The sequence below is a fragment of the Azolla caroliniana genome, unplaced genomic scaffold (genome assembly GCF_043228905.1).
Source record: "Azolla caroliniana isolate FFs.n. ecotype wild unplaced genomic scaffold, voAzoCaro1.0.p SCAF_9, whole genome shotgun sequence".
Classification (NCBI taxonomy): domain Eukaryota; kingdom Viridiplantae; phylum Streptophyta; class Polypodiopsida; order Salviniales; family Salviniaceae; genus Azolla; species Azolla caroliniana.
In genome coordinates this window covers 10834387-10854115 of record NW_028230444.1, presented here as the reverse complement: position 1 = coordinate 10854115, position 19729 = coordinate 10834387, and the positions used below count along the sequence as shown (strand labels likewise).

General features: G+C 37.3%; 1 protein-coding gene across 2 annotated transcripts; it reads right to left on the bottom strand.

Annotated features, from left to right (window-relative positions):
- Window positions 1-734: 734 nt before the first annotated feature.
- On the bottom strand, window positions 735-16694 carry LOC147860162 (uncharacterized). Of its 2 annotated transcripts, XM_087324889.1 has the most exons (14): window positions 16495-16694; window positions 16221-16398; window positions 16060-16140; window positions 15853-15935; window positions 10483-10598; window positions 10247-10366; window positions 10050-10162; window positions 9252-9297; window positions 9054-9146; window positions 1839-1919; window positions 1533-1583; window positions 1208-1282; window positions 1016-1093; window positions 735-921 (listed from the first exon to the last, which is right to left on the bottom strand). In XM_087324889.1, the coding sequence occupies exons 1-14, from the start codon at window positions 16502-16504 to the stop codon at window positions 874-876; spliced, it is 1173 nt and encodes a 390-aa protein (XP_087181015.1). In that variant the 5' UTR covers window positions 16505-16694; the 3' UTR covers window positions 735-873. The 2 variants fall into 2 exon arrangements, with proteins under 2 accessions (XP_087181015.1, XP_087181014.1); XM_087324888.1 differs by having other exon boundaries at window positions 9054-9297; window positions 16495-16693.
- Window positions 16695-19729: the final 3035 nt, after the last annotated feature.

Sequence of the window (19729 nt, the reverse complement as noted above, 5' to 3'; positions counted from 1 at the left end):
AATGACAAGTGAGCATCATATATTAGATGTATTGTTTCAAGAAGATAGCTTTCAATTGTCATATGCAAGAAGAGCAATTAAGTTCCCTTGGCCACTTGATGATACTATCCAAAAAGCAATTTTGGGGATCGACATGTAACTTAAAGAGCCTCAACATTAGGAAAAATTAATGGACAAGAAACTTTTTCTATTCTAGACAAAAGTGAAAAAACCAATGGGCATATCAAAACACAATGAGAACATATCGATGATGTTTTCTTAACCCCTCAAAGTAGATGGATGTCAATAACATAAGCAAATCAAGTCATTCTCACCCAAGAATGAAGTACTTTGAACAAAAATTGAAACTTCAACCTTATTTACACCATGCATAAAGGCAAAAGAATACAGCTAGGGAGATTATCAACCTAATTGATATTCTCCATTCAAATGAAACAATGAAGCATATCAAGTGTCATTTTAATATAACATAAAGTTGATGGAGCATCAACGAATTAGAAACATCATGTTTCGTGTGCATATTTTAAGTCCATTCAATTTATACCCAGATCTCTATGATTTATGTAAAAACAAAATTAGCACTGCTTGGATGTTACTTCAAAAAATTACATACCACATAATTCTAAAACTATGACATACATTTTAGTACAAAAAGATAAAAAATTTGTTGAAGCAACAGTTAACCAAAAGCCTCAAAATAACTCTGGTTTGTTACAGTGCTAACCAGTGTGCTATATATAAATCTGTGCCACTTTAAGACATTTTATTCGTTTTCTAATACACCAGACCAAAAAAATTTACCACAATGAAGAATAGTCTTTCAGCGTGGTTATAGAATCAATGGAAAAGTGAAAATATAAATGAAATAATCAATTAATAACTGTCATCTTCTTTCATTCCATAGTGACCCAGTTGCCCAGCCTATTCAAAAAATAAAGAGAAATCTGGGTAAAGAGATGACATAAATCTTTTCTAGACATATTTAGTTCATTTTGTGAAACGTCAAAAAACTTACATGAGCTTGAGACCTCCTTCGGTTCATGTTTTGTGTTCGTGCTTTGCTCAAAATGGAGTTGGGCGACATATACATTCTCTTTAGAGGGAAAAAAACATTATAATTATTTGAAAATACAAACATACACAGAAAGAGGAGTATCATGCACTGAGATAAAGGATGCAATTTGTTTTTTTTTACTACATATAATACCTTCTCTTTGGTAGACATCAACTTCTTTTCTTGTTGAGGAACAAAGCTGAAAATCTCATGAAGCAATGTATTCTCCTGCTTATAATTTAGAAATTACTAAAAAATAGTTGAGCAAGGAAGAAAAATAATGAAAACAAGGGAGGAAACAAATATTTGTATCACAGTAAAACAAGGCCCATTTTGGGTGAAAGTTTTAAAAATATCAAAATTTTAACTTGGGTTGAAAGGAATGGAGGATGTCAATTAGGTTTGATCATCAACCCCAAGAAAGAATGGAAATGTTTTAGAATTTTTCGAAACAGAAACATCGAGTCAATATAATAACCTGCAAATGCCTCTGAAGACCTTCTCCTAGCATGTGCGAAAAGAACTTATACTGCAAAAAACCCCACCACTAATGCCATTAAAAATCAATGGTCATACTGTCTATCATCAAGGGAAGAGAACACCAAGAAAACCCTAACAAACAACCAGAATACCCCAACCTCTCTATTTTTTAGTAGGTCATATCCCTAAATGCAAGGGTATTACAGTAATTTGTGACAAACTACCAAGTGGGTATTCTGGTAATCTGTGATGGTAGGTTAATATAAATGAACATGCAGATAATTGATGACATCAAGATTCAGACCTGAACTATATGAATCCATGAATCAAGAGAAAGTATATCTCCTTGTTTAAGCTTAATAGAAGTAGCTGATACTGCACCACCCTGCCACAGAATCAAAACCAATTAAATCATTGTTGGTATGCTGTAACACAACAATTATCTGTGTCACATGACGTAAGCATAAATGCACTACCCCTCTTCCAATCTAGGTTGAATTGTCTCAATCTAAACATGACCAAAGTGGAAAAGGATATCTGAACTGATATTACCATATTGGATAGTCAAATTACTACTATGCTATGCAGCTAGGCTCATTGTGGTGTTGATCTCAATATTTCTTACGATTGTCACTTGCTTGAGGATCAACCTCTGTATAGACCTTTTGAAGACAAAAATTACAATCTAATTCACTTGAAAATCTTACATGCATAGATAATGAGATTCTTTAGTTTCTAGTTAATTCTAAGCAATGATGACTTCAACTCTAAAAGTGATTACTTGATATGTTACAGGCATAACCATATAATATTCCGTGGTAAGATTGTACCGTAGTATTCTATACACGTGGATAAAGTGTGAGGGTTAAACGAGAGTGTAAAGAAGGGAAGGATTAGTTTTAATCCTTGGGATTGAGACAACCCATTAAGGCCAAGTGTGAACTTGCTTAGGGGCCTTAGGTCTGGCTATAAATATGAGGCCTAGCTACCCTCATTTGACACATCATTCGACTACGTCGAGACTCTGTCCTTGTGGTGATTAAACTCTTGTAAGCGAGAGCACCAAATACCAGGTACGACTTGACGTCACGGCGATGGTATGGGACGTCAATTGAGGCTCAAGTCTATCTCGATCCCTTCGCTCGGGGGTGGTCAGGTGGATCGGCACCCTTCTTTCTCTCTCCTATCTTTTCTATCTAATATATTTCCTTATCTCATGCTTACATTAGGATCTAGCTCTAACAGTTGATATCAAAGCTTAGGTTTCTAATGTTTCTTTTGATTGATTGGTTTGTTTTTGTTGGATGGTGATGCAGTCGAGCTTGATCCAAAAAGACATCAACAAAAGAACTTTAGTATTCCTTTATTATTATTATTATTATTATTATTATTATTATTCTATTCTTTCTTCTCCCATTCTAATCATGTTCATGTCATTTTGTATTAATTTCAATCATGAAAACATGTTGTAGTGGTAATAATTGGTTGTATAAAACATTTACATGTGTATGAGGTCAATACCTCAATTGACATATAATTGATATGTGATTTGTGCCGTATACGTATGAGGTCAATACCTCGATTGCGTATTACATTCACATAAATATGTTATGTATGCGTAGAGGTCAATACCTCGATTGCGTATTACATTCACATACATATGTTATGTATGCGTAGAGGTCAATACCTCAATTTCTATGTATTTGATATGTGATCTGTGTCGTATGCGTAAGAGGTAAATATCTCGATTGCGTATTACGTTCACCCTTATTTTGGATGTTTCATGTGTGTAGAGGCTATATGCCTTGATTACGTATCTCAATTACATCATTCGTAGGCTATGAAATGTTAACGATTCTTTAATATATGCATATGTAATCACTTGTATACATACTTGATCATATACATGTGATAAACATATGCATGTGTATATTAGTATTTATTACATGATATTGGTATATCGAAGGTTGTCCTTTTCGGGGAAATGAACATGGTGGAGGGTCTTGTGCACATTTGACCATTAGGTTGCACATTGGCACATGCCATCATAATTATCAGACTTGATGTTGGGTAACGTACCAACATAGCTGTCTAGTTAACGAGGGGGAAATAAGGTTTCTAGACATGTGTTTTCTTTTAAAAAACATATATGAACAAATGCCTTCACATATCTCTCATACGCATAAACATTCAACATTCAAAAGGAGCAAACCATTTGGTTAGCTCAAGTGTTTAATGTATTTGTTCTCGAGGTCTCGAGTTCAAATATGACCAAGACCATACAACATTATTGATATATATGACTATAAAACATGTTAAGACTATAGGTCTTAGTGCACTTCGGGGTCCTCATAATAGGACTTAAAGAGCCGAAACCACATGGGTGGGCACAGAGACATAGTTTATTGTTAACATTTTTTTGTGTATACACTATTCATGACGCGAGCATACATGGTTGAGCCTCAAGGAGAGCCCATGAAAAAATCGATATAGAGATCAAGAAAAGACATTCATTTGTCACCCCCATGGTTTTTAAAACACCATTGTGTTACCATAGAAACCTCATCTTGAACCTCGTCTCATATGTCTAGAGAGGTATCGATGTGAGATCATGATATTGATTCATGTTTGCCCATGACATGTTTACATCACAACATTATGTTATGACTATTTGTCTGACCTTATCCTATTTCTTTGTTAGAAATTATCATTCAATGGCTCATAATAACGACCCGATGGCATCTGCCCAAGCAGAAGGAATTCAAGGAAATCCTCCATGAGCATCAAGGTGAACCATCATTTGTCATAAGCCAGTTAAGGGAGACAAAAAGGAAAGAACCGAAGATGTAATCTGCACGTGGCTAGGCCGATGGGAGTCTCATTTTGAGCTCTATCCCAAGCCAAACAATACAAAGATTGCATATGTCAGTCGAGAACTAGGGGGTAAGGCCGCCACCAGGTGGCGTGGGCTCCGCACTACAGGGAAATTGCCCGATACCTGGACAAACTTTGTCACAATTTTCAAGGGTCAATTTTTGCAACGTCCATCTCGAACTGAGGCAACACAAGCTTTGATGAATCTCTCTAGCTGGAAGTTTTCCTCACTAGAAGATTATGTTCACCATATTAGAACCCAAATTCAAAAATTGGGTCTAGAAGGGGACAATTGGTTCATAGCTTGTTTTGTCAATGGCATCCCCAATTTGGACTATCATTGGACAATGCACGATAAGGATCCAAAAGCCTTCGAAGAGGCCGTTGAAATAGTTCTTTGTTATCAAAACACTTCGAAAGACCATAACAAACCCAAAGCGCCCGGGACTAAGTAGTCCTAATTCACTAGAAAACGCAAGACATCCAACGAATTCATGGATCGCAATTGTAAGCGACAAAATCCTTTTTGCGTGTTCTGCAAAAAGAAGGGTCATACGAAAGAGCAATGTCAAAAGCTCCAACGGAAAGAGCACGACAACAAAACCAAAGTTGCAGACCATAAAGGTCAAATTCCTAATGTCCTCGAGGTCTATACACATCATTTAAGTAGTTGTAAATGTTCTTTCCCTCACTATGTATTGGGACCCAATGATTTATTACGTGCAAACAAGTATATCAACGGATCCCTAATACAATTCTTATTTGATTCAGGAAGCTCACATAACTTTGCGAATGATCGTTTGGTTTACGTATAGGGAATCCAACCCATTGTAAGTGATCACACCTATAAGGTGCACTTGGCTGATGGAAGAGTACAATACATCAACGGGGCGATTCATTCATTAGGAATTTCTATTGATACTTATGTAGAAGAAATAGATTTCCATGTAATGTATCTTTGTACCATTGATGTAATATTGGGTTATCCTGGTTTTTTAATAAAAACTATAATTTATCTATTGATTGGGTTTACCATTCAATTACTTTTGTATTGAACAATTGTACTGACTTTATTCAATGTGTTAAAAAACAATCTCTTTCAATTGTTTCCTCTCTATCAATATCCGAGTTGTCTTGTTCTACTTTATTTTATTGTGTACTTGATCCGAACATTCATGTTTATAATATCGATAATATCTTGGGTCATTTATCATATTTTAAACAACTCCTCGATAAAATCTTAAATGATTTTCGTGATGTTTTCCAAGTGAACTACCACATGGGTTACCTCCAAAACGTAATATTGACCATCATATAGATCTTAAAGAGGATGAGGTATCTAAGCAACTCAAGGACTATTTACGAATGGGTTATATACATTATAGTAAATCGTCATGGGGGTGCACCTATTCTCTTGGTAAAAAAGAAACAGGGCACATGGCGTATGTGTATTAATTACCGATGCTTGAATAAAGTGACGATCAAGAATTCATATCCATTGCCCCAGGCTGACGATCTGATTGACCGTCTCCAAGGAGCTCAATATTTTACGAAACTTGATCTTCGTACGAGCTACCATCAAATTCGTATAAGTGAGGAAGATGTTTTCAAAACTGCATTTCGTACGCGCTATGGCCATTACAAGTTTTTGGTCATGCCTTTTGGTTTGACCAATGCTCCGACCACATTTCAATAAGAAATGAATGACATCTTCCGAAAACTTGGAGAATTTGTCGTTATTTTCTTGGATGATATTCTAGTCTATAGTCGTACATTAGAATAACATGCTAAACATATCTGCTTTGTTTTACAAACATTGTGTGACAAGCAATACTATGCGAAGATCTCAAAATGCGACTTCCTCAAGAAATCAATTACTTATCTTGGACATCTTATAATCGAACGAGGAGTTTAAATTGGACCTTCTCGCATCGAGAAAGTCAAACTTTGGCCCATTCTTTAGAATATTTGAGAAGTTCGATCATTCCTTGGTTTTGTCAAGTTTTTGCAAAAATCTCTTCGCAATTACTCTCAATTGAGACGTCGTTTACTAATCTCCTAAAAGGTTAAACGCGTAAGTCTACACAACCTATTATATGGAATGTTACACCAGAGCTCGCCTTTAAGGAACTTAAGGACCAGGTGTGCAAGGCTCCTTCACTTCTTTTATCAAATCCTTTAAAACCTTTTCCAATTGAAACTGATGCAAGTGATTATACTTATATCAAGATAGTAAACCAATAGCATTTGAGAGTAAGAAACTTGATTCTGCTCAATGTAGGTATATTATTCAAGAAAAGGAATTATTTGCAATTATACATGCACTAAAGTCATGGCATGGCATCATTATCTTTATGGAAATCGTTTTGTTATAACTACAGACCACGAGTCCTTGAAATATTTTTGTGACCAAGAAGACCTTAAAGGTCGTAAGGCATGATGGCAAATCTCATCCAAGACTTTGATTTTCCATACGATATCATAAAGGTTCCTTGAACACTATCATTGATGCACTGAGTCGCATCATGAAGTTAACATGCTTAGCTTCACTGAAATAACATCAGATCTTTATGATCACCTCCGAGGAAAGTATCCTGATGACAGTTATTTTGGAAAATATTGGGCAAGACTTGAGTCTAGAACAGACATCACCACAACCTCGAAGAAATCCTTCCACATTGCTAACGGTCTGCTCTACCATATTGGGAAGATTTGTGTTCCAGATTTGCCTGAGGTCAAAAAGAGAATTCTTTTTTAATGCCAGGATGCACCCTTAGCAGGGCGCCTTGGAATACATCGAACACTCATTCTCATCTCCACTCAATTCTACTAGCCTAAGATGCGTCTTGACATACATAGCTATGTGACTAAATATCATCAATGTCAGGTTAACAAAGTCGAGTGACTTAAATCCACTGGACTTTACATCCCTTGAAAATTCTCAACACCAAGTTGGAAAGTATATCTATTTTTAGCCTTCCTCACATTCGAAAAGGTCAAGATGTCATCATGGTTGTGATTGATAAACTAACTAAAATGGCCAAATTTATTACTACTAAAACCACGGTAATAGCTTCTAAATTGTCTTACCAATTCGTTGATATGGGTTACCGATGGATATTGTGCGTGATCGAGATCTAAAGTTTACTAGCAACTTTTGTACGCAAGTCTTTAAGAAGTTAGAAACTACATTGAGCATGAGCTCCACGGATCATCCTCAATCCGATGGAGAGACAAAACGAGTAAATCAAATTATTGAAGACATGCTTCGTGCATACATTGGTGCAAAACCAACAAAATGGGAACGTTATCTCCCAAATTTGGAATTTGCTTATAACAGCTCCAAACATACATCAACAGGATATAGTCCTTTTATGTTGATGTATGGTTTTTAGCCACAAGCCCCGATTGATATTAATATACATCATGATGAGTTGCGAAGTACGCAAAACTTTCTTCAGGATATTCAAGATATTTTATATATTTCACGAGATAATATAAAAATAGCAAGATAGAGCGCGTTTTTATGCCGATCATAATAGGCAACCTCGTGTATTCAATCCTGGACAAAAGGTATTTTTACGTGTACCTCACAATTCTAAGACATTGTCTATGGATAAGTGCGCTAAGTTAGCCCCACAATTTTATGGACCTTTTACAGTCCTCAAACGCATCGATTCATCAGCCTATCGGCTTGCTCTTCCTAATGGCATTGAAATCTATCCAATTTTTCATGTAAGTCGTCTAATAGGACTTCTTAGTTCTAGTGACAATACAATCACAACTAAAACTCTGGATACTTTTGAAGAATTAGCTTCTAAACCACATGTACCAGAAAGAACTCTCAATATTAAAACGAAAATTTTGCATTCTAAAATAATCCAGGAATTTAAAATTAAATGGATGGATAAGTCTATACAAGATGCTACATGGGAACGAGAAAATACTCTTAAAACTAACTCCCCTAACTTTTCATTGCAAGAGTGCAATGTTTTAAAGAGGGGGAGTATGTTACAAGCATGACCATATAATATCTAGTAATAAGATTGTATCGTAGTATTCTATACACGTGGATAAAGTGTGAGGGTTAAACGAGAGTGTAAAGAAGGGAATGAGTACTTTTAATCCTTGGGATTGAGACAACCCATTAAGGCCAAGTGTGAACTTGCCTGGGGGCCTTAGGCCTGGGTATAAATATGAGGCCTAGCTACCCTCATTTGACACATCATTCGACTACGTCGAGACTCTATCCTCGTGGTGATTAAACTCTTGTAAACGAGCACACCAATACCAGGTACGACTCAACGCCACAACAGTGGTATGAAATGCTGATCCAAGCTCAAGTTCGTCTCAATCACTTTGCTCGAGGGTAGTCAGGTGGATCGGCACCCTTCTTTCTCTCTCTCTTTTCTTTTCTATCTAATATATTTCCCTATCTCATGCTTACATTAGGATCTAGCTCTAACATGATATTTAAAAAGTAAGCAAATTGTTACAATTCCAAAAGTGTCCCTTGACTATTGCCTACTATTCATATTATATGGCTTTGCTTTTCTATCCTATACCTACACATATTTGCATTATTGGTTTTTCATGTCCCTTGAAGAATGGCCAACAATCACCTTATGGGAAGAACAAATATTACCTCAAGAATTGAAAGGATTCCCTTAAATGAACTCCGTTGAGTTTTCTTGTTAGCTTGTCCTTTCCCACCAGCCTCCATTGCCAGATCCCTAATCTGCTCAATCAAATCATCCTCTTTCTGACTTGTGGTACACCAAGATCCTGAAACACCCTTTGTCTCAAATAGAACACCAATTGCTTCCCCAGCTGGTATACGTACATTTTGATCTTCACTCTCGAGCAATGTTGATAGTGTTGGTAAGGACCTTGATCATTGAAGTGCGTTGTCATTAGACAAACTCTGAAATGGGATAAAAATATTTGGCAAATTACCAAAAATGCCACTCTAGTTTTTTGCCATAAAATGCCATACTACATATTTCAGATTCGCCTTAATCTTAATTAAAACTCACACCCTAATAACCCTTCTTTTGCTAATTAAATTGCTTCAAACAGAAATTTAACAAGCCATGAATGTAAAACCTACCCAGGAAGCATCTTAAACAACCTATTTTGCAAGAATTTGCCCTCTTCCAAGCATTATCCGCTTAGCTCAGAAAACAATGGCTTGCTCACTTTTCCGAGCTTCTTCTGGAGTTTTAATTGGATTGATGAGAGATGATTAATTGCTGATTAAAACTAGGGATGACTATTTTCCATAGCCATAGATCCAAGATGATATTACTATCATAACCTTTTACTCTTTCATGATGAATTATTACTCTTAAACTAATGAATTAATCCATGATAATCTGAAAATGAAGACATTAATTGAAGACACATTAGGGGCATGAGTTCCAATTGACAGTCAATAACATCAACTGAGCATAATATCTGAATACCTGAAAGACGAAAGCATGGAAAACATCAAATATTTGACCACATCCATGAGAAAAAGGCTTTCTTTGTTTATAGGAAATTGTATGGCAAAAACCTAGAGTGGCCTTTTGGATCATTATATTCAATGAAAACTTACGACATTTTACAAAAAGGTAAAAGGCTCGCTCAAACTCCTTACTCCGGCATGTGACAAGACAAAATACGAGAACTTGGAATGATGGTTAAAAGGAAGGCCCATGCTGACAAAGCTGCAGCTCTAACTTCAGAAGAAGGCTTATTAATTCCCAAAGTCTGTGTTCAATAAATAAAAAATCAAACAAAACAAAAAAAGCAAGAAATATGTGTGACTAAAAGCTTTCCATGACAAGGATTTACTTGCTCGGCATGATTATTTCCTTTATGCTTACTCGTATGCAAAAGCATAACCATCACATCCTCTACAGTTTCGTCGTTAGTCCCCCCAATGAAACATGTCAAGGCTAGTGCCTCTAATGCCTGGAAACTTTAAGTTATTAGTATGTATATATAATTTACAATGCATGCGCACCTATAATGGCAAATCTATTGCTGTAATATATCAATAACAAAATAGAAAACATTTGAAGACATACAGCCGTTCTTGCTTTAGATTCGGATCCCAATTTTGCAGCCTTTAGCAAATGAGGAGAAGCTTCAAGCAAAACTCTCTCAGCTATATCCCCAGCTCCACTTGTTATAGAAATCAATCCTGGATTTAGAAAGTCCAGTTAAAAAAATGAGTATAGAGTGTATTCAGGGGTTTCCTTTCCCATTAAACTTGGTACAACATCAGAATTCATAGATTTTTAAAAGCAAAAAACCCAACCACAAATTTTCATTGATAAAATGCTGTCAAATAGGGTTACAATGCCATATTTCAAGGGGTTTTAAACCAATCATCAAATTTCTATCAGCGTATATTTCAAGGGATTTTAAACCAATCATAAAATCCTGGATTTAAAAAGTTCAGTTAAAAAAACGCATATAGAGTGTATACAGGGGTTTCCACTCCCATTAAACTTGGTACAACATTGGAATTCATCGATTTTTAAAAGCAAAAAACCCGACCACAAATTTTTATTGATAAAATGCTGTCAAATAGGGTTACAATGCCATATTTTAAGGGGTTTTTAACCAATCATAAAACAAAAGGGTTACATCACTCACACCAATTGTTATGCTTATGAGCATATATGCATCAATCATACTTTATGGTGAGTAACTCATGGTAGAAATAAAGATATATAAACGTCTTTCAAGCAATCAAAAGGGCCAATAAGACCAGAAAATAGATTACGTCTTAAAACATTGTCTTTTCTTTCAAGGTTTAATTGAGGATATGTAAACCAAATCTAATGCATGTCTTGCATGCTAATCAAATATCGGAAGACATGCTTCACTTCATTCCAGTGTGCTCCATCATGGTTGTGCATAAACCTACTTAGTATGCTCACTGCATGTGCTAAGTCTAGTTGGCTTGTGAACAATCGCATACATAAAAGTGCCAGTGGTCCGGTGAGAATGGTACCAACTTCATATGATCCCCCTCCAAATAACATGCACGGCAATATTTCCAAGAAAGCCAAAGATTGGCTAGCAGTGGTGCCGTTACAGATTTGGCCAAATGTGTGTTCAATCTCTCAAAATGAGCCTAAAACAGATACAACTCTCGAGTGTTTTTATGTCGTGTGATTTTCATCCTAGGGATAAGTTGCACAAGACCTAAGTCCTTTACCAATGTTTTGACGAGCGACCAACATATCATCCACATAGAGGATGAGATATAGACAAATGATCTGTCAAATATGGCTTTCAAATATAGGCGATGGTCCTCATCGCTCTGAGAAAATCTGGCCAATTGCATGAAATCATTGAATTTTTTATACCACTAGTGGGGCCTATTTCAGGCCAGAGAGATTCTTCATGAGTCAAAAAACTAGTTGCGACAAGAAACCTTATAAATGCTCAATATTTTCTTTTTCATCCAGTTCATCATTGAGGAAAGTTGTTTTAACATCTCGTTGAAGATGAAGAAGCTCATCAGCAACTACTAGACCAAGTAAGAATCAAAGGGTTGTCAATTTTACCACTGGTGCCAAATCTCGTCAAAATTGTCATTGTATTCATGTCGAAAACCCTTCGCAACTCACGTAGCCTTATACTTGGGGTTGGCCGAATTGAATGTCAGCTCAAGTGAAAACACCAATCTATACAAAAGTGCTCATCTATTCTTTGACAGTGGAACCAAATCCCAAGTGTTGTTTTCTCAAATGGAGTTCATCTCGGACTCCGTAGCTAGTTTCTAGTTAGCATAATAAATGGTTTTCATAACTTCTTTATATTTTGATGATTCACTAGCATCTATGTAGAGAATGCCGGGTGAATAACATTCTAGTGGATGAGACAATCTGTTAGATCGGTGTGGTAAGATCCGGTGGTGCATCATATCATTGCTGATGATCTCTTCTGAAGTGGCGAGGATATTGACTTGTAGGGAGGATCTGATGTGCACGATCAGCTACTTTCCGAGTAGTTGATTGAGTGTGTTAAGTTGGCCATCAAGAGAAGTTGTGGATCAATAAAGATAACTCGTCTCAGTTCGATCAAGCATTTGGCTGGTTTGTGCATTGTCAACTCATTGAACACAACATCTCAACTTTGAACAATTTGTCTGGCCTTGAGGTTCTGCAATTGATAGCCATAGTTGCAATCGGAAACGTAGCCCAAAAAGATGCACTTTTGGGATCTAGACTCCAACTTTCCTATTTTATCCTTGGGCACAAGGGCAAATGCCTCACATTCAAAGATCCTCAGCTTGTCGTAGTTAGAACATTTGTCGTGTCCAAAGCTATTGCAGGATCTTCAAGTGGAGATTTCTACTCGGCAACATGTTCATGTGCACTTAATGAGTAGTGCCTCCGCCCAAAAGACATCGACTAGATCAGAGTGCTTCAAAATGGAAATAATTGTCTCCTGAATTGTTCGGTTCATCCGTTCAGCAATGTCATTTTGCTCCTAGCTATAGGGTACCATGAATTCACATTGGATACCTCTTTGATTGCGCAAGGTAAATTCCATAGACTTGTACTTGCATGTCATCGGATCGCATGCATTTCAGTTTTTGACCTATTTGATTCTCAACCATCACGTGCTAGTCTTAAAAGACAACAAAGACATTTTCTTTGGTCCTCATTGAATATACCCACACTTTTCTAGTAGCATTGTTGATGAACATGATGAAGTATAAGGCACCACCAAGAGACAGATGCAGCATAGGTCCACAAACATCGAAGTGGACCAAATTGAGGGGTTCTGATTCTCTTGGTGTGCTAATCATGTGAGGTGAGGCTGCACATTTGTCGTATTGGCAATGCTCACAAAACTGATGGCCAAAATAGAAGAGTTGGGGAATGTAACTAGCCTTGGATAGTTGTGTGATGCCGGTCTTGCTCAAGTGTGCGAATCTCCCATGCCATAACGAGGACACCAGAAGATCAGCTAAAAATAGTTCACTCCCATCGAGTGACATACAAATGATACAAGGTGTGTCTACCTTGGGTTCTCAAGCAAATAGGAGGCTCCTTTGTGGATCAACCACCCTCATGACGAAGTCTGTTTGAAGACCGGCTTTGTGAAGTTGTTCAATAGAGATCAAAGATTGGCTGAAATCAAGGACATGTTGGACATCCTATGGAACTAGAGATAGAACCACCGTGAAGATTAAGTTCTAAGTAGTGTACAATTGAAACTATGATCGAATGGAGTAACATGGTAGGAAGAGCCAAAGTCAAGAAGCCAATTGGTGGCTTCTTCTATGGTAAGCAAAACTTTTGCTTCAACGACAGTCTCTAGAGTAAGAATGTTCAAATCAGCTATGGAATCATCCTTGGTCACTTCAACAAATTTAGCTGACAAACTAATTTTGCCAACAATGGCTAAAGTCATATGGTTCACCTCCTCCATCCAATCGCCTCAATTGTCAAATTCCCTAGATCTTTGAGCTTTGTCGTTTTTAGCCTTCAAGACTCGACATTCAGACTTGATGTATCCTGGCTTCTTGCAATAAGTGCAAGTTCGAGCATCCTATAACTTGATTCAGCTCCTCTAACTGGTCAAGCCTCAGTAGGAACTCTGAGTTCTATTGTGTCTTCCACTCAATAAAAGTTTGCACGTTGTATGCATCACAAATTTAGTTTTGTGCAAATGTCTTACGTTGGGCATCTTCAGATAAGATGCCAATGGTGGTCATGCCATAAGTCAAGTCGGTCATGCTTGAATCGCGAACCATTGTCACAAATGTTTCCCACAATGTCAGCAAAGTTCTCATCAAAAGAAGAGCAATCTTCATCCCCAAAGCCTACAACTGTGAGGCAATGCCCTCATACGCCTTCACCGAGCAAGAACTGAGTCCAATTATTTGACCTAAAGGTTGTAAAGCTGCCAAATGAGCTATATCTTTGTCGACATGGCTTTCTTCTCATAGGCACCCGATAGCATCTGCCACAAATTGTAAGCTATCATTCACGAGTGTATTGTGAAATATACACTGATTCAAAGAGATCCATTTGAATGGTCTCTCTAGCTAGTTGACCAAGTTTCAACCATTTTGCATCCTCATTCGAATGATGCCGATTCATTCTCAATCAGATCTAGATGTCCTTTAACAATGAGATACTCTTGCATTTGCTCCTTCCAAAAATTCAAGTTTGATTCGTCAAACTTCCTTAAACACATAGTCATAGACTCTGATGTCAATGCCATCCCAGGCATGTGTCGAGTGCCTAAAAATTGTTCAGAGAGCAGAACAATCTCAAATTTTTGAGCCAAGTGTTCAAGTTTAATCCTCGAGATCAAAGTCCAAGTCCAATGCTCAAGATCGAGCTCAATTCTCAAGACCAACATCCAAGCTCAATGCGCAATATCAATGGTCAAGCTCAATGCTCGAGACCAAAGCTCAAAGTGAATCTCAAGAGTCGAATGTTCATTGGCTTCAAGAGGTAGTGGAAAACAGTGAATGTTGTGGAGACAACTTCATGGCGAGCAGATAGTTTCTAAATTCAAGAGTTCAAAGGTCTTGTATTGAGATACAGCAAAGATTGATGGCCGGACTTTGCTCAACACTAAAACCTAGATGCTCTGATACCAACTTTAGAGATCGATGGCGAATCTATTGCAGCGGCAGATGGAATCAAAATGCCTTTATGCATGTATAATTTATACTCGAAAAAAGAAACCATGAACCTAGTGAGAGAGTGAGGGAGAGTGTAGGCACATACAAAATTATTCTCTATATTCAATAATAATGTCAAAAAACTTAACATTACAAGCATATGTATTACATACAACTTAGCATTAAACCTAACCTTTTTTGCTATTCATATAAATAGCCAATACAAAGCTCATAACATGTATGTGCCCATTAAGACACACACTACAATTTGACACAGATTTCTAACTATCTAATGTGAAAAGATACGTAAAAGTAACTCTACTTTTTCACCCAAACAAAACTTTCGTCAATCTCCTCCTTTTCCCCAAGTTTTGCTATTGCAGCTATCTTTTTCTCATTCTTTTTCCCCAAAGACTCATTCTTATTTAGAGTTCCCAATTTTCCTCCTCTTCCATTTTTTTTCCTCAATCTCATGAATCTTATTAATGTTTCATATATATTTTTACTTAAATTTAGTGATTGCCATTAGATATTTGCAACCTAAAAGACTTTTCGGTATGATTATTGCACGTAAGATTTCCATTAAGGTAGACCATGCTTCATAACCATATTAGAAGATCATCCATTGATTTAAAACAAAAAACTCAAATGAGAATTGTGAGGTAAAGTAAGCTAATAAAATCATTGTGGATTCTAACCCAAAAAAAGACCTTATGATGATTGTAAACTGAATCAATTTTAACAGTGTAAAATGTAATATAAACATAATATAGTTTTTGTTTTGTTTTGTTACCAATAAGTTGAGATGCTAGGGCAATTTCAGAGCCTGCTCCTTTCTTGACAGAACCGATACACAAATGGAGAAGTGTTTCATAGCTGGATAAAAAATCCTCACATTTCAAAAGCCCAAAAATTAACATACAATACGTGTATATGTGCACATAACCCAATTTTTTTCTTCATCATCATCAGAATGAAACAAAAGCAAAGAAATGTTTACTTTGATTCGACATAATCGATCAATACATTACTCCTCAAAGCATTTATGAGTCCCTTTAACCCTTCTTCACGAGTTTTCGCCCTGTCAAAGAAGCAGACTGAAAACTCTTTAGAGAACAGAGAGATTCATATGATAAGAACATAAGTTTTATCTTGACTGACCTTTTCTCGTAGAGAGACTCTATGAAAGCATCGAAGGAAGAAGAAGTGTTCTCCTGTCTTTCGTCTTCCATATCTTGAATGATGAAAGTGAAGTCTGATGAGGTAGCAGTAGAGCTTGTGCTCATGGTGTCGTAATCTGAATCATCCATCCTTGTCATCTGTCTTCTCTGGTTCCTACCTGATTGTTTGTTCACAGAAATTTTTCATCTAAACCTTTACCAGAAGCACATCTTCGTAAGAGGAGAAAAAATGTGGGAGAAAACAGAGAACTTACTTCTACCCATTTCTTCTTATATAGTCTCTGCCTAGAGAGACAGAGACAGAGAAGACGCTGTGCAAGGTTAGTGCCAATGAGAATCACGATTGAACTGACGAGAAATGTCGGGAAGGAAAGAAGCGATAGAAGAAGAAGAAGAAGGAACAGAGAGGGAAGAAAGATCCATGGCCTGTGTGTGTGTGTGTGTGTGTGTGTGTGAGAGAGAGAGACAGAGAGAGACAGAGAGAAATAGAACGACGGTAGTGGTATGTAAATATGTATGTATGTACAATCGGTAGATGATGGATTGACGGATCCTACGGATATGCTTCGTTTCTATTTACGACTAAGTAAAAGTATGTAACCACAAATGCATACATATTGTGGTGTGGTGTGCATGTGTTCTTTTCTGCCACCCCTTTTAGCATGCATGTATGTAAGCCAACCCACCCTTTTAGCACACCCTTTTTAGAATGCATGTAACTAAGCAAACCCAAATGGGTACCTTTGTATCAATTATAAATTGAGCAAGAAGTAAAAAACTAAGTAGGTTGGTTTTGATAGCTTATGTGCATTTCACATATTGGTGGAGAAGTGGGGTACCAGTCCCCCACGTCCAAGGATCTGTCTCTTCCGCTTTATATGTATACATCTCTCTCGCCACCATCAATCACTCGACCCACACTATCTTGTTAGTCACTGGTAGTTGTATCTCTTCCATTAGCACCGCCTTCGTTCACCAGTTAGGCCCTCCATCCAAGTCCTTTTTGGCGATCACCAACATCTATACCACTCTCACACACACGCCCGTTGCACCGTCACCTTAGGCAATCTCACTTTCTCACACCACTTTTATGTCTTTCCTCACTAACTCCTCCCCCTCGCCTTAGGTTGTGATTGGTTCCTCAAGCATCGCGCTATAATTGATTTCACTACCCACAAGCTCCCCTGATCCCCCTCCTACACGATAGTAGCCCTCATGTCCCCCACCTCAGCCAAGTCCAGGTGGCCCTCAGTCCACAGGAGCGATTGATCTCTATCCGCCAATTGCTAACTCGTTTTATGTCACTAACCCCGCCCAACTATTATTTGATCAAGGTCGCTAGTTCCACATGGATGTCCTCAACGTTGTTGCAGCTCAACTAGGTGCCCAGCAGGTGTTTACGTCCCCATACCATCCTCAGACAAATGGCCTCATCGGACGCCTCAACAAGACCCTCAAGAAGGAATTGTCACTTGCATCGATCCATGCCACAAAACCTAGGATCAAATCTTTTCTTTCATCACCCATGCCTACAATACATTCATACAGGCGTTGACACAGATCAGCCCTTTTCGATCACTCTATGGGTGTAACCTTCGCCTCCCACCAGAATCGTCCATTGATGTCCATTCCAAACCTACCAACATGGATAGTGCCACTTGGTGGCTCTATCTCCAACATATGCCCCCCTCCTTCGCCAAGTCACTACTCATGTTCATGCTCCAGCTCCTCAGTCTCTTGTTTCTCTCAGGGGGGTATGTGGTGTGGATGTGTTCCTCTGTGCCACCCTTTTAGCACACCCTTTTTAGAATGCATGTAGCTAAGCCAACCCAAAGGGGTATCTTTGTATCAACTATAAATTGAGCAAAAAGTAAGAAGTTAAGTAGGTTGGTTTTGATATCTTATGTGCATTTCACAATATATACAATATTGTGTATGTATAAAATCATATGTGGTGTGGATGTGTTCCTTTGTGCCACCCTTTTTAGAATGCATGTAGCTAAGCCAACCCAAAGGGGTATCTTTGTATCAACTATAAATTTAGCAAAAAGTAAGAAGCTAAGTAGGTTGGTTTTGATATCTTATGTGCATTTCCCAATATATACAATATTATGTATGTATAAAATCATAAAGAGGTGTGGCGTGGTAGGGCACTTTTCGATAATTGCATGTGATCTACACCGTCAAAATCATTATCCTAAATAAGCGCACGCCCATAAATAACCCAAGAGGTTGTAAATTCTAACTGGCTCGCGCTCTAGCCAACCTTTCTCACTCTCTCTCTCTCTCTCTCTCTCTCTCTCTCTCTCTCGTCTAACCTTGCTCTAACCAGCCTCTATTGCATCTAACTTGGCTCTACCCTTGCATCTGTCTCCTCTACCTGACTCTCTTCTTGTCTTTGTCACGTCTAACCCGGCCCCACATTTCTAATCTGGCTACCTGCATCTAACCCGATTGAAATTTCTAAAGAGACCATTTATTTCAAAAACACCAAAAAAAAATCAAAAACATTTTAAGAGATCAAAATCTATGAGTTTTAGATATAGAAATTCCACTCACCAAAAACTTGGGCTATCGTTGAATGTAAATAAAAAGTTTGTGATCATGGCAAACACCTAACCTTCTCAAATTTCATCCACAATTAAAATTTTAGCCAACATGAAAATTTTAACCACCAAAGTTTTTTTTAAGAGACTAGAAACTTCAAATAGCACAATTTTCAGTCATGAAAAACTTCAAAGTTCACATGTTCTACAAAACCAAAAACTTTAAAGATCATGAGAAACCAAAACATTAGAGCCCAAAATATTTCAGCCACCACTCCCAAATTTAGTCATTCATATTCGGTGATAAAAAATGTTGGAGTTTTACATCATTCTTGTAGAATATGTACTTAGCATATGATACGTGTAGAATATGTATGCTAAGTATTCTAAATGTATTATGTGCCTTCTTTTTTTAAATACTGAGAATAAATGTAGAATACTTTAAATATCATAAGCTTTCTCAAAATCCGAAAACAATATTGCTAAGTCTTGTTTTGTTTCTTGCGCAATTGTTATCATCTCGCAAAACATGAAGATATTATCAAATATACTCCTTTCATGTATAAAGCTTGTATGAGTCTTATGTACTATTTTTGGAAGAAAGGGTTGCAAATGGGCAACTAATAATTTAGCATAAACTTTATCCTCCATTTCTTACTATCATCCACACACCATCTAACGTTGCAATCAAATAAACCATTCCTTCATTCCACTCAATGAACATCCTTCCCAAATGAAAACCCTCATGTAAGGAGGTTGTGAAAACATTAAATATATCATCCCAATACACCATAAAGAATTTTGGTGATAATCCAACACTTCTTGGGCATACATTCTGTCATGAACACATGACCATTATGGCGTCACCCGGACTTGAACCTCGAACCTTGTAATCCATAATTGGAAACCTCAACCATTAAGATAGCTTATTGTTATATGAAAC

Coding starts and splice junctions, on each gene's coding strand:
- LOC147860162 (XM_087324888.1), bottom strand. Junction 10,599..15,852: donor CCTAGCATCTCAACTTATTG/GTAACAAAACAA, acceptor TTCTAAATCCAG/GATTGATTTCTATAACAAGT. Junction 10,163..10,246: donor GAAATAATCATGCCGAGCAA/GTAAATCCTTGT, acceptor TATTGAACACAG/ACTTTGGGAATTAATAAGCC.